This window comes from Podarcis muralis, chromosome 10, assembly GCF_964188315.1.
Source record: "Podarcis muralis chromosome 10, rPodMur119.hap1.1, whole genome shotgun sequence".
Lineage (NCBI taxonomy): Eukaryota > Metazoa > Chordata > Lepidosauria > Squamata > Lacertidae > Podarcis > Podarcis muralis.
Window position 1 is genome coordinate 45,491,024 of NC_135664.1, and position 15,785 is coordinate 45,506,808.

Sequence of the window (15,785 nt, forward strand, 5' to 3'; positions counted from 1 at the left end):
ATGTAGGGAAAGCTCAGATTGCAGAACTGGAATCCAGAGAAGAAAAGAGACAGCTGGAGAGAAAATGGAAGACAGCCGATTTGCTTGGCTCCATCTTCTGGAACAGCAAGTTACCGAGGCTGGGCTGTCATTAGTGCTATTCTGAACAATGCTTGAAGCAGAAGCTTTGTCTTTTGACTCGACCCTATGGAGCAAATGGGACCGTGTCCCCATATCCAATGGTTTCTTTCCTTTCCATGTGCAATTAGCTGTGCCCTGTCAGAAAGCCTCTTCCCTTCCTTTCCTCTGCAGATCCTTCATCTACCTTGGCAAAATGTGTTATTAACTAAACATAATTTAGTGAAAAGATGGATGTCTGAGAAGAGCACCCCTCACTCAGTAGCATGACTATGGGGGTGCAAACAGTGTCCCAACACCAGGTGCAAGGTCTGGGGTGTGTGCAAGATTCACTGCTGCTGCTGCTGAATTGGAGCTTAAAATCATTGTAATAGGATGAGTCTCATACACATCCAAAGGGAACGGTTGATCTGCTGGTCACAAATAAATGCAGCTATTGAAGGTTTCCTACCTCCAGCTGCTTGCTGGTATTAGGACAGACCCACTGCAAGGTTTCCTCACACAGTGAGGTCTACACCTTGAGGAAGCCAGAGGCTTTGCTGACAGACAACCTGCAGTTTTTGCTCTTGTGGGGAATAAATGACATCATTCAATGTGCTGTTTGCAGAAGTTCCTTCTCTTGTCTGTTCTGAATCTTCTGGCCCTAGATTCTAATATTATGAGAGAGGGGGAAATATGTTTCTCTGGCAATATTTGCTACACTATGAATAATTGTATACCCTCTATCGTATGTGTCTCCCACTCCCTTTACTCTCATTTAAAACAACAACAACCTAAGAAAAGACCTCAAATACTGTAACCTTTCCTAACAAAGGGATCCCAGCAAAGCGATGGGAGTTAGGGGAGAGATTGTAAAAACTTCACTGACACTCCAGCTTTTCAGAAAACACCTTGCTGTGTTGCTCCCAGACAAGCCAGACCATCACAGTGAAGCGAGAGGAAGTGATTCTTGTAAAAGTGTAGTGCGCCACAAGCCCAGCCCATCACTGCCTCTACTGCAATGCTGTGCCTGCAGCACAGAGAGGTGCAGTGCATTTGCAGATTGCTGAGGCTGGATGCACAGTGAATGCACTCCAGACTTGCACAAATGCTGCCAGAGCATTTAATCAACACAAACAGGAAAATATTCCATCTGCACAGCACATGATTGGGAAATGTGAGAGCCAGTCAATGCATTGCTTCCTGGCCCAGTTGAAACTTAAACAACGACTTGCCTTGGAGTTTGTGGGGAGAGGGGAATGTGCGAGAGGAGTTTGTACAGTTCACCTTCTGACCAATACTTACATGGAATTACTGAGTCATAAACCAGCTCAGTCCAGATAGGCAAATCATACATGCTGGTGTGGAAAGTAAGACCATGTAAGTGAGATACAGAAAGGCTGAATGGTAGAAAAAGCTAGAGATGTGGAACACCATTAAACTGAATCTTCCATGAAAGCAGGCAAGGTTTAAAAAGGGAAAGAAATTAAATATAATGAGAAAAAGAAACAAAAAATCTGAGATATTGGTGGGCAGTGACTGAGAGGGGACTTTTAAGCCTAGTTTTAATTTAGTTGACCTCCTTGTAACAAAAAGAGCTCTGCTCTCCAAAGGTGACGGATAAGAAGACAACCCTTTGAGATATGTGGTGGTTCCAACCTATCTTGCAGTGGGCTTGAATACGTGATGTTTATACTGAGTCTGCCTAGCCCAGGATCTGTACTGACTAGTAGCAGCACTGAAGCACAAGCCATGGCCTTTTCCAGCTGTCTTTGTGCAGTGTGAAATAATCTTAGTCACAAAAGTTATAATCTGCTGTGTGGGGCTCAGCCAAATACTGTAGTTATACTGTGTGAGGGAAGCGAGCCTTGCTACACCCAAATCATTGGTTGGACTCATTGCCTTACTCTCTGCTCTTTTCAAGGCACCTCCATTTTTCTTGCTCTCTTAATTCTCCTTCATATTCCCTTTTTCTCTGTTTTTCCTTCTCTTTCTGCTATTTTTATGGCTTCCTTTCTCTTTGCCATTTCTCCCCTTTTTTATGTTCTTTCGGCCACAAAATGTTTGGGGGCGGGCGTACTAGTCCAGTAGAGGTGGAAGTTTAGAATAAACCCTATGCCATCCAATAGGCCCCTAATCCATTTGGACGTATAGCGTCATGTTGACATGGCTTTTACACCACAAGAATCAAACGTAATACTAGGCGGGGAGTTACAGGACAGGAGGGCGTTGCTTGGGCAAGTTCCTCCTTTTGCTCTTTTATAAAGGGCCTCCTGGAGGAAGTGAGATCTCAAGGGAGAGAAGCGCAGGCTTCAAAGTCCAACAGTTTCTCATTTGTATAACCTGCTATCTCGTTAAGCCTTGATAATCTGGGGTCTCCCTTCCTTTTCTTTCTTTGAAGACTGAACCATGTTGCAGAACAGAAGCAGCCACTCAGGTGTGGATACCACCTGCTCTGAGCCTGGCCTCTGCTACGACCATCAGAGCAAACAATGTGTACACTGTGGACCCAGAAGTAGGCGCTCTGGTACTGGCACCTCCTGCCATCTCCCCAGCCTCTGCTATGACCGCCTGGTTGACCAATGTGTGAGCTGTGAAAAGATGCAGAGGAAGACTGAGAAGGAGACAAGTAAGCAATAAAAACAATCTCCTTGACTTTTGGAAAGAGCGGGAGGGAATTGTTCCCTGAGTGCATTGAGTTCAGTTGGAATCAAATCTATACCAGTAGGAAGAGATTCCAATGGCTGAGACAGGTGGATGAGAACAGGAACAGAAGCAATATTCTCATCTACTGATGACCTTGGATATCAATTGTTGTTAGCGGGATCAGAGTAGAGGTAGCATAGCCAGCCGCTAGAGAACCACAGTATGAGAGGGCTGTGGTCCAGAAATCCTGCTAATGGGTTTTTCAGAGGCACCTGTTTGATCATTGTGGGGAACAGGATGATGGACTAGATTAATCTTTGTCATGGTTCAGCAGGACTCTTCTTATCTTCTCAAGGAAGAGCACCAGTGGTCTCCCTTAAAAGGCCTACCAATCACTGCTATAGCAATTGGCTCTTTTTCAGTCTCAATTTCATATCTATCAAATAGGAATGATAGTGAAGGCATCAGGTAAGACAGACAGGGTTGTTGTTTGGGTCGACAAGAGCAATGAGGTTGCTTCTTTGTGGGCATTTGCCATACTCATGATTTGGTACACGTGTGGGAAACTGACCTAGAGGGAGTGAGTAACCAAAACGTGTGAAGTCTGTCAATGCAGTACCACATCTTCCTGCGTTTGGGACTGCGACACAAATGTAGAGCCTGGGGTTTTTGTATTGGCTCCACAAGTAGGTGTGTGGGGGGGTGTAACTGGGTGCCATGCGGCTTCTGACTCATATCTGTTGAATTGCTGGGTGTATTTATAGCATGCTTTAAAAAAAGAAAAAGTACTTCACACGTGTAATTTAGTGGCCCTCAAAGCAGCCTACCTAGGGAGGTAGTTAATGTATATACCACTTCATATTTCAACAGAAATCTCTAGTGATTTACATATAGATAGGCCACTATGACTCTGTGAGCACCACCTATTGAAAACACATTATTTCCCCCAAAGAATCCTGGGAACTGTAATTTGTTAAGGGTGCTGGGAATTGTAGCTCTGTGAGGGGTAAATGACAGTGCCCAGGGTTCTTTGGAAAGAGGGTAAATGTGCTTTAAATATATATAATATGCACACAGCTTATGACTAACTTTCCACATGAGGGAAAGGCCATAGCTCCATGGTAGAGAGCACATATCTGAATGCAAAGCTTTCCGGGGTCAATCCCTGGAGGTGAGGCTGACAAAGACTTCAATCAGAAATCCTGGCAAGCTGCTATAGACAATCCTGAACTAAGATGTACCAGTGGTTTACCTTTCTATACGACAGCTTTCTATGGTTCCTATGTGGGGGAGAGCATGTTGAAGCTTAGAGATAGGGGCTGGCCTTTGGTGAGCTCATGACTAAAGGGTAATTCATCCTGAAACTTTGCACTTCACTGTAGCTCATTTGTTTAACCATGATGCTACACAGGTTTGACGGTGCCACTTGGGTAATATATATAAGTATCTGTCCACACAAAAAAGACCCCTTGGGACTGTTAAAAAAAAGGTAAAGGACCCCATGACAGTTAAGTCCAGTCAAAGGCGACTATGGGGTTGCAAAGTTCATCTCGCTTTCAGGCCGAGGGAGCCAGTGTTTGTCCACAGACAGCTTTCTGGGTCACGTGGCCAGCATGACTAAACCACTTCTGGTACAACGGAACACTGTGATGGAAGCCAGAGTGCACGGAAACGCCGTTTACCTTCCCACTGTCTCGGTACCTATTTATCTCCTTGCACTGGCCTGCTTTCGAACTGCATTGCTATCTCAGGGCCCCATCTCAAGGTTCTAACATCTCCATTTAACCTGTAAGCAAGTGATGGGGAGGGCCTCTTCCAGAAAAGTCAGAGAGACACTGCCACTTAGAGTACAGCATATTAGGCTATATGGACAAATAGTTTTTTGTGTGCCAAGGAGCCTCCATGTGGAAACATCATCACCTCAGGGTTCCCAAATTATGGTCCTTGAGCTTAATTTAGGCAGTTCACGGCATATCACAGTTCACTGTATTATTGCAATACAGCTCGAATTCTATACAATATATAGTAAATAGAAAGAAGCCAAAAAATGCAGTTAAAAATCATACAGCATCTAGCATAATGCATTACAATTGCTTTAACAGGCAGAAAAACCATTAAGTGATCCACCAAGGCCTTCAGGAATTTTCAGATGGGCTTGGGTGGGGGAGAGTTTGGACTCCATTGCCCTAGCCTTTATAAAGCACAGCCCTTAACACTTTTTAAAAACATATAATTGGGAATGGTATGTAAGCCACACGGGTGGCGCTGTGGGTTAAACCACAGAGCCTAAGGCTTGCTGATCAGAAGGTCAGCGATTCGAATCCCCACAACGGGGTGAGCTCCTGTTGCTCGGTCCCAGCTCCTGCCAACCTAGCAGTTTGAAAGTACATCAAAGTGCAAGTAGATAAATAGGTACCACTCCGGCGGGAAGGTAAACGGCGTTTCCGTGTGCTGCTCTGGTTCACCAGAAGTGGCTTAGTCATGCTGGCCACAGGACCCGGAAGCTTTACGCCGGCTCCCTCGGCCAATAAAGCGAGATGAGCGCCGCAACCCCAGAGTCGTCTGCGGCTGGGCCTAATGGTCAGGGGTCCCTTTACCTTTACCTTTATGTAAGTTATTATGATAGTTATTAGGAGAGAGTGCTGAAATAAAGGGAAAGAAGGGATTAATCCATAAAACAATGAGGGCAAATGGAGCAAATGTTATATGAAAATTATTTGTTTATTTTATTTATGTTTAATTTACAATATTTACAGTATATACCACTTGATTGTAAAAAAACCCTCTAAGTGGTTTACAAAAACGAAGATTTCTGTAAATTGCTGTGATCTGCCCTATCCAGAGAGATAACAGATTATCTTTAAACCAGAATGCTAACTAGAAAAAAGAAGAGTAAAGATGGAAAAGGAAAGACAGAGAAACAAAGAATTATAACTGGGGTTTTGGATTAAGAAATGGAACAGAATTAGACTAAGTGCACCTGATGATGTTTGAAGCACTGCTAAATAGTAACATGTATTTTACCCCCAGGTAATCAGATTTTTATTTTATTTTACAGTATTGATTTTCTGTGAGGTTGGTTAGTCTGAGAGACAGCTCATGGCTGCAACATCCAACCCAATTTTTGAACTTTGTGGTTTTGAATCTTTCCCCCTCCCCCACCACCTGTGTACTTTGTCTGTCTTCTGACCTGTTGAAGATGGAGGCCTCAAAAGCTTGCTCAATGTTGTGTGACGTTTTGGTTGACCCCAATAAAAGTATTGCCCAACCGTGGGTCTTAGAATTTTTCCTAGGGCAGGGGCTCCCAGATGTGGGAAACCACAATCCAGAAAGCCCTCACATAACTAGTTGCCTGTCATACTTCAGATGGTGGGATGATCACAAAACTGGCCTCCTAGGATGAGCTTAAAGCAGAGAGGGGACATATTTCATTGTTTGTAGTTACAGTTGTCAGGACAGGACTGAGAAGACCCAGGTTCAAATCCCCACTCGAAGGAAAGTCCGCTGCGTAACCTTGGGCCAGTTATATTCTCACAGCCTAATTTACCTCAGCGTTGTAAGGATAAAAGGAGGAAGGGAAACGAACCCTGTAATCTTCCCTTGACATCCTGGAGGAATGGTGGGACAGAAAAACAGTAAAGAGACAACATAATACAGTGGTACCTCAGGTTAAGTACTCAATTCATTCCGGAGGTCCGTTCTTAACCTGAAACTGTTCTTAACCTGAAGCACCACTTTAGCTAATGGGGCCTCCCGCTGCTGCCGCGCTGCCACAGCACGATTTCTGTTCTCATCCTGAAGCTAAGTTCTTAACACAAGGTACTATTTCTGGGTTAGCGGAGCCTGTAACCTGAAGCGTATGTAACATGAAGCGTATGTAACCCAAGGTACCACTGTACTGCTGACCATTTCTGCTCTAATGCTGAGATAACTCAGTTGCTCCAAAAGCCCCATTCCAAACTCAGTGAACAAGACCCACTGTCAGACTGCGCCAGTGGCGTACCGTGGGGAGTGCAGGGGGGGGCCGGCCGCACCGGGCGCAACATCTGGGGTTAGGGCAAATCCACGGATTAGGGGGCGCAAATCCACGGGTTAGGGGGCGCAAATCCACGGGTTAGGGGGCGCAAATTACTTGCCTTGCCCCGGGTGCTGACAACCCACGCTACGCCACTGGACTGCGCTGTATGTCTGCAAGGCCTCTCCATCAGTTCTGTTAAAAGACAGCTGCATCAGGCCGCTCCCTCAACTGTCAGCAGACACTCAGTCAGGTGGAAAGAGATAGAGAGACTGGACTGCAGGACCCTCTCTGTTGGCACTGCTGAACGAGCAGCAGCTTTTGAGTCATCTCCAAATTTTCCGTTCCTGCTGTTCACTACAAGAGCTCTGTAAATAGGAATTAGTGCCTGATCTTGCTTTCCCCCCTCCTCCCTCCCAGTCCCTTTTCCTCTTATGTCGTGGCGAGTCTGAAAGTGGGGACTTATATTTGTAAGCTGCTCTAGAAGCCTTTTTCAGTGGAAGAGTGGGATAATGATGCCCCCTCTGTTTTCCTCCACAGCAGCCCCCATTAAACCCCAAGCCCCAACACCTCTTGCTGCAGACCCAGCTTGCTCATCTTTACTCTTCGGAATTTACATTCTCATGGGGCTAGTCTTGGCAGTAGCTGCAGTGCTGTGCATTGTAATCCTGAAACAAAAGAGGAAGAAGAGGATGCGAGGAGCTGAAAAGGAGAATTCTACAGGTAGGCATTGCCAATCTTCCCAACAATAGATATTCACCCATTTGGGGAGTTACCATCTAGTTCCAATCCAATGGCATACACACAACAAGCCAGAAAATGCATGGTTATTGCCTGCAAAGTACTGAGAGCAGAACTGATTCGTCTTATTCTAATTATCTGTTAGCGATCACTAGGGGCATCTAAGTGCCAATTGCTCCATAAATGACTTTGCTCACCAGTATTAATCATTTTGATTATGGTGCACATCCACACATCATTTACTGATATATCCTTGGATTTGCCCTTGGATAACCAAAAGCAGGAATGGCTTTCCCATGACCACGTGATAGTTTGTTGGCTTTACATTCCTTGGACTTAACTGCATTTACAGCAGAGCTTTCCAAACTTTTCATATGGGTGACACTTTTTAGACATGCAACATTTCATGACATGGTAATTCAGTTTTTCTAGGAAACCGGAGGTTAACCTCACCCCTTTTCAGCCCTGGGAAGAGTGCAGGGAGCGTTTGCGCGACACACCTACACACTGCAGTAGACACACTCTGTTTGGAAAGCTGTGATTTACAGGTTTAACCTGGCTGTACCTCTTCCAGAAATATCCTGGGAAATGTAATTCCATTGGCAGTGGCAGAAATACTTAACAGAGTGGTCTCAGCTCCTCCACAAACTACAATTCCCAGCATCATGGGAGTTCAAAATGATATAAATTGTGCTTGTCATGTACCTGTGTCTTTTGTTTCTGACCTTTCCCCCCATGATCTCACCTTGGATATTCCAGGGCCTGGCCAAGAGTACCTTGCCCCCTTCCACCAGCATGCTCCAAGGGGGCTGACTTGGGAGCTGTTCTTTGGGGGAACTCTTCCCCTCTCTCTTCCCAGCCTAGGCAACTGAAGCCCATGACAGCCTATGGCCTGCCTGGGAGTAGGGGGTGACTAGGAAGGGAAATAATTTTGTGACCAAGAGTTCTTTTGTAAGCCACATTGAGTCCTATCAGGGGGAAATGGCAGGGTACAAATAAATATATAAGAAGAAGAATTCTTCCTGGATAGACCCCAGAAAAGTAACAACAGAAAGGAATAAACTAAGGATTCACATCTGGGTCCAACTTCAAGGCAACTGCCTGGGCTATTCAGGGGCCAATGTGAATGCCAGTCCTGTATATCTTAGTTCACTTTCCTCTTTTATTATTATGTTCTGCTTAACTGAGTTATGATTTTCTTCTTGTCGCCTCATACAAGACGTCCCTGAAGATTTCAGATGCTGCGAAGAGGGGAATGCTAAAGGTGAGCATGGAGGGAAATTTTGTAAGAGTATACTTTAGGGGAGGGACGCGGGTGGCGCTGTGGGTAAAAGCCTCAGCGCCTAGGGCTTGCCGATCGAAAGGTCGGCGGTTTGAATCCCTGCGGCGGGGTGCGCTCCCGCTGCTCGGTCCCAGCGCCTGCCAACCTAGCAGTTCGAAAGCACCCCCGGGTGCAAGTAGATAAATAGGGACCGCTTACTAGCGGGAAGGTAAACGGCGTTTCCGTGTGCTGCGCTGGCTCGCCAGATGCAGCTTTGTCACGCTGGCCACATGACCCAGAAGTGTCTGCGGACAGCGCTGGCCCCCAGCCTCTTAAGTGAGATGGGCGCACAACCCCAGAGTCTGTCAAGACTGGCCCGTACGGGCAGGGGTACCTTTACCTTTACCTTTATACTTTAGGGGCAAGGCTAGGAAACCCTTTTCAGCCCTACTGGGCAACCTTAATAGGGGGGCATGTGCCACTGAGAGGCGGGGCCACAAGCAAAAGTGGGTGGGGCAATGAATGTAAATGTTACCTTGGCACATTAGGTAAGGTTCTGTAGCCTCTCACATACACTTCTCCATCCTCCATCGAGGGGAGCTAAATGAGATATTATCAGAGTTCAAGGACACATTTCAGCCAGGCAAAAACACTCAAGAAGGGTGTGAAGAAACTATCAGTAATGATTGTGGGCTGGGGAGTAGCTGTGGGCTGCAGAAAGCTCAGAGGGTCAGAGAAGAGAGCATGGGAAAGCAGCACCCACCCCACAGACCTGAGGTGCTTCACTCCCTGACCTATAGACATTGCTGCTGCTGATGTTCTAAAAGGGAAGGGGGCCTCTTATCCTACACTTCTCTACTGCTTTCACATTACTCATTAAGTTGTTTCTCTTTCAGAAAATGAAAAGTGTGTCATTGCCTTTGAAAATGAACCTCACAGAGGCCGCAATAGCAGTCCAGGAGATGGCGATCCTGAAATACTGATGTGCCCGCATTCAAATGATGCTTTAAAGTCTTCCAGAGATGACACCTTAAAGAGAGAAGTGCAGCATATGGCTATGGCAGGAAGTGATGTCACGGAGGCAGCTTCCCTGACTTCCTGTGATAAACAATGCAACCCCACCTTTCCACTGCCGGCAACGGAACTCGGGGCAACTGAGTTGGTGACCACTAAGACTACTCAGGAGAGCGTCATCTGGGACGAGGAGGAGTCAGAGTCATAGCAACAAGTTTTAGAGGGCTGAGACTTGAAGACTCTCCCTCAAGCATCATAAAACTCCCTTTCAACTCAAAAGAGGAATAGTGGATGGACAGATTTACAAAGGGCTTGCCTCATTGTAAATGGAAGAGAGCTTGTTATTTCCCACATTGTAGAGATGTTGAAACAGTCTTTTAGCTGCCAGAAACTCCCAGCAATTGCTTGAAGAAAAAGGAGACTACTGGACACTTTATGCCAAGGGCAGGAGATTTCAAGCCTGGCTCTTCTTATTGGCCCTGCTCAGGGCCCCCTTAGAGGGCTTTTACCTGGCTGGAATGTGCCCCTGAACTGTGACAATTCCTCTTGCTTGCCTGGATGTAGGTGTGCATGTGTGTGAGAGAGTGTGAACTGCTGTTTTTTGGCAGAGCTGGAATGCAGCCTGCTGTACAAAGGGGAGTCACTTCCCCTGCAGCACCCACTTATGTCTCTAGCCATTCCCACTACTGCCACCCCCACTGCTACCCCACCCCAACAACGAAATGTGGTCCTTGGGTTGAAAAGCGTTTTCCCACCCTGCCAGGGCATCCCTCCTCTGTAATGTTTTCAATTGGAGAAGCTCTGGAAAATGTGTATCTCATGGAATAAAATGATTGCTTTAAGATCACATTTACCTTAATCTTAATTTCCACACCCTAAAACTCCCCTGGCAATATGAGTGGGAATGAAAAATGATGACTGCAAGTAGACAGAAATACCCAGTGGAAGTTTAAGTGAGCTATTTAAACCACTAAGGAGGATATTTTTAATGTTTAAAATTATTTTTATTCCACAGTGTTATATAATTCTTTTTGAAAACAGCTTTGATTGTGTGTGTGTGTGTTTTACAAGCAAGCAGTGTATAAAATTTATGAAATAAGATAAAATAAACATTGGCAATATAAGATGTAAGACTGCATATTTACTTTAGATATAATACAAAATAATTTGAATGTGGCATACGTACACTCAATGGCTAGTGGTCCTTATTCTGCAATATTCTTGTTGTCCTTCAACATTTGATAGCTTAATGAAGCTGGACTTTTTCTTTTTTACCTTCAGCCCACAACTTTACAATTCTGTTCTTTCTCTTTTCTTAATCCTGGTCAAGGAATGCCAAACATGGTAGGTCCCAATTTTTTTTTGGGGGGGGGGGGGAATTACAGATCATATGTGTAGTCCAAAGGGCACTTTCTTGTACAGCTACAAAGCTTTTATTAAAATCAGCTTCAAATACTCCTATAAAATAACCGCCCACAAATATTTCTTAGGGTTGAAAACATAACTGCAGTGGGTCTGAAAAGTTTCAGAATTGTAGAGTGTTAGAGAAAAGGAAAGAAGGTAGGATATGGTCAGCTGAGGTCCTGCAGGACCATGGACAGAGATCTGGGCATCTTGCTATAGATATAGCGACTATATCTGCTCAAATCTCTCCCCCCACACACACACACATGTAAAAGTTTCATGTTCCACAACTCTTTAACAGGATGCAGATGGTATGACCAGGTGAAGAAGGAAGGTTGAGCTTCTAAATAGTTTTTATAAATGCATATCCTGTGGCAAAACTCACTATGTTCAAAGGGGAAGTAGATATGCAAAATATCTGAGATATTTTGCTAGACTGAACTGACCTACCACAGCGCTCTCTCTCCACCAGCAGCTACCTATTAGCCGGTCCCAGCCTAGCATGTCTCCTTGATAAGCTGCATTCTGCAGGAGAGTTTCTTCAAGTCCCCAAAAGCCCACTTCACAGCAACTTGGAGCAGAGCTTTCCATGTGGCAGAAGAGCATCCCTGTTGAGATACATCAGGTGTCTGCTATTTGTATTTTCTGGAACTTATGTACCTTTTGTACAAATTTATGGAGGATAAATCCATAACTACTATCCATCATTGCCATGCTCTGCTTGCATGGTTGCAGCAGTAGTGCTCTGAAGACCAGTTGCTCAAAGCCACAGGAGGGGAGAATGCTTTCGTGCTGAGGTCCTGCATGCAGACTTCTCATAGTCATCTGGTTGGCCACTGTGAGAACAGGATGCTGGAGCAGATGGCCTGATCCAGGAGGCTACTCTTGTTGTTGTTTAGTCGTTTAGTCATGTCCAACTCTTCGTGACCCCATGGACCAAAGCACTTCCACTGCCTCCCGCAGTTTAGTCAAACTCATGCTGGTAGCTTCGAGAACACTGTCCAACCATCTCATCCTCTGTCGTCCCCTTCTCCTTGTGCCCTCCATCGTTCCCAACATCAGGGTCTTTTCCAGGGAGTCTTCTCTTCTCATGAGGTGGCCAAAAGTATTGGAGCCTCAGCTTCAGAGGCTACTCTTAGGTTCTGACAAAAAGAAATGAAGGTGTTTTCGTTTCCACAGGTTTCTCCAGCTGGGCGAAAAGGCCTCTGCCTGTGGTGCTTGTTCTGTATTGCTTTAAAACCTGTCTTTCATTCTTCTTCTTCTTTTTGTACTTTAAAATTTTTGTTTCTAGTTGTTTTTATATAAACCTCTATGAGATTCATGTGGAGGACAAATAAATTAATAAAGTAAATAATATAGAAATATGTGTGGATAGGAATGTTTGTCTTTGGGCGCCTGGTAAATGCAAGATTGATTGGATTGCCAGGAGCTCTGCTAGTTTTGTCCCAGACATGCTAACAGCCTGTCACAGGCCTCTGTTGTTTTCTTCTCAATATCCTGCCAGGAAGTGTTTGTTAATGTGACTCTGATCACCTCATGGTGCCTCTGTGTGCGTGTGTGTGTGTGTGTGTGTGTGTGTCTGTTGTCTAGAGTCGGGGAGGTGAGAGTGGTGACAGCTGCTCTCATCTCTCTGTGTAAGTTTTCACTGACATTTTTTTCCAGTTCCCTTTCATGAACAAGACAAAAACCTCCCCTTTCAAGACAGAGTCTGCATTGTGTTTGTTTGAATACATTATTAATTTCTCTGCTTGGGGGGGTGGGGGGTGGAGGCGGGAAATCTTACCTGGCTTGTGCTCATTTGCAACACAAGAAGAGTCTTAGAAAATCCCAGTGATAGATGGAGGGGTTGGCGAGGGGGGCGGGGAGAGAAGGCAAATCTTTTCACTGCAAAAGAAAACCCCCAACAACATCCACAAAACCCCACAGCATGAATAGAGCATTTTGCTTTCTCTGAATGTGGCTCCAAACAGATCTTCTGTTGTTAGGAGTGAATGGATTGCTTTGGTGCAAAGAAAGGAATCTTACAGTAGATCTCTAGGCAGTATGTGGTAAATTGGCAAGATTTCTGACTTCCAGTGGTTTAACAGCAGCAGCAGCAGCTATGAAATTTTCTAAATTAGGCTGCTGAAACAAACAAACAAACAAAAACAGCAAGGTTTACACTGGGGGTGCGAGCCAGGAGTGAATTTTTGTGGGGAAGGACTTCTATCAGTTCAGTTCAGGTTCTAAAAATAAGTACCTGAGATAAGCATGTGTTCAGAGGCAATGTGTACACACACCTGACTCCAGTAGGTGAATTTCAGGGTTAGGACCATACAGACATAGGAGCTGTCTTATCCCAAGTCAGATTAATGATCCATCTAGCCCTGCATAATCTACACTGACTGGCAATGGGTTTCCTGGGTCTATTATTATTATTATTATTAATTTTATTTATTTCATGAAATTTGCATACCACTTGATTGTCGAAAAAACCCTCAAAGTGCATTACAAAAAAGATAAAACAATACAATTATCACTTTAAAAATTACAACCGTAATTAAAAACTTACAGAATGTTAAAACCACAATAGAACAGACTAGAACAAGTGAAAACTCATACAAACTTTCTAAACACCTGGGTAGGCTTGTCTAAATGAAAATGTCGGAGTGCTGGTGCTGCCACACTAAACTCTTGAGTTCTTACAGATGCAGTGTGATTATTATGTGGCCCCTTTCAGAGGAAAAATGGGGAGCAAATGTGATTACAGAGTGGGAAGAGTCAAGTCCTGCTTGCAAGCTTCCCATAGGCATCTAGTTGCTACTGTGAGAACAGGATGCCCAATGGGCCTTTGAGTCCAGCAGGGCTCTGCTTTGGTTCCTACATGCTGTTAATCAGAAGGTGCCCTCCTGTCACCAGGTGGCACTCTTTTACCACATGCCTCACGAAAAGAGTTCCTCAGGTAGAGATGCTCAGCACTGTGATTCGTACCTGGCTGGTTTTAGACCTATTTCTCCTGGCTTTTTTTTGTGTGTCCGGATTGGCCACCATCCAAGGCTGTAGAGAGGTCTCTGGCCCTATTATTATTATTATTATTATTATTATTATTATTATTATTATATATACCGTATATAAAATGGTCAGAACTGTAATCAGAAAAGATCTTGGTGACTGCTCTTATCTATCAAGGGAGGGAAATGGGGGCAGCGGGATGTCAGGTGTTTGAGAAACATGGCACAAGGGACTTTTAACAGGCGAGAGGAACCTGTGAAAGTTGGCCCTCAGGGGGTGGGAACTGCTAGTGATCTGGTTCTCCGAGCCAAAAAGTTTCCTCACCACTATTCTGGGTGAATTAAATACTTTGGAATGTAAGGGGGGAATCTATTTGGAAGGGAAGAGTGGGCAGAGCTTCCTCATACTGCCCAAACACTTACTTACCCCACCCTAAAAGGGCTGGCAGTGGCACAGAATCCAAACTGCAGACTGACTGACACAGACATATTTTTCTGGCATAGACATAATTTGATTGGCAAGGTTGATGCCAATTCAACCTGTGCAATGCCATCTTTCATTTAAAAGGTACTGTTTGTGTGTCCAGCACTTGTCCAGCAGCTGGACAAAGGAGATGCTAATGAGGAGAGGGTTGCCAGGAGAAAAGAAGTAACCTGCTGAGGAATAATATCCTTGGGGAGCACAAATTATGTAATTTTAAGCTCTTTCATAGCTGACAGCAGGCTCAGCAACTGTTCTAACATCAGCAGTTTGCATTCCCAACAGAGCTGTCCAACTAGCAAAGCCAAAGAGTCATTTATGAATTTCAACAATGCACCCATACAAACACTGGGGTGGAGTGGGGGAGGGGAGTAGCCAGATATCCCCCTTGCATTTACTGACTGACTATCCAATAAGTATTAGCAGAGGTCATGAAGTGCTTTCTTTTCGGCACCCCTGCACAAAGACCTTAGCAGAGCTGAGATAAAGCCGATGCTATATATTTATTTGCAGCTAGTGGGCTTAATTATTACCATGATTAATCCCTATAGCTCCTGAGTAGTTACTTAATTATCACCGTGATTAATCCCTATAGCTCCTGAGTAGTTACTAATAATACCAACTTGGGGTATTAATTCACCACAGATGTTATTTGGGGAGGGGAGTGAATGTGATATCGGGTTGCTTCAACTTTTATTGTTTAATCCAGTCTATATTAATGCAGAAGTAAATCTCATGAAGTTCAGTGGGACCTGCTACCTTTGGAAGAAATGGTCTATAGGAGTTGGTTACATGTATTAGCAAGGGCCAACTGCCTGTGTATTAGCGTGAGCTCAGGATCACGGCCTCAGAATCATGTGCTCCTTACTGGGCTCCTTAAATAGCAGGCTTGTAAAGCACCATTAAAGAAATTGAATCATGCATTTTCTGCTATTTCCCCCTCTCTTTTTTAGCTTGCAAAGGATGCACATTTTATTCAGTGTCATGCAATTTGGGGGCAGATGACTTCATTCCTAGAAATAATTCTCTCACCTTCCCTGTGTGTGGCTATACGACTCTCTCAATTAATTCTAAGCTTCTAATTACTTGGAAATGTTAAGCGTTTCAATTTGTTCCCTCTTATCCTTACCAGTGTAA

The 15,785-nt window shown here is 44.6% G+C and overlaps 1 protein-coding gene across 1 annotated transcript; it reads left to right on the forward strand.

The window, feature by feature from the left end:
• The first annotated feature begins 2,384 nt into the window (after positions 1–2,384).
• Positions 2,385–11,130, forward strand: TNFRSF13C (TNF receptor superfamily member 13C). Its single transcript, XM_028746963.2, has 4 exons — positions 2,385–2,725; positions 7,298–7,480; positions 8,718–8,762; positions 9,656–11,130. Exons 1-4 carry the CDS (start codon positions 2,506–2,508, stop codon positions 9,979–9,981), a joined length of 774 nt encoding a protein of 257 aa, XP_028602796.2. The 5' UTR covers positions 2,385–2,505; the 3' UTR covers positions 9,982–11,130.
• Positions 11,131–15,785: the final 4,655 nt, after the last annotated feature.

Excerpts from the sequence above, each read along its gene's own strand:
- TNFRSF13C (XM_028746963.2), top strand. The coding sequence starts at position 2,506 with ATGTTGCAGAACAGAAGCAGCCACTCAGGTGTGGATACCACCTGCTCT. Across the intron at positions 2,726-7,297 it reads GAAGACTGAGAAGGAGACAA|CAGCCCCCATTAAACCCCAA; the intron begins GTAAGCAATAAA and ends TTTCCTCCACAG. Across the intron at positions 7,481-8,717 it reads TGAAAAGGAGAATTCTACAG|ACGTCCCTGAAGATTTCAGA; the intron begins GTAGGCATTGCC and ends GCCTCATACAAG.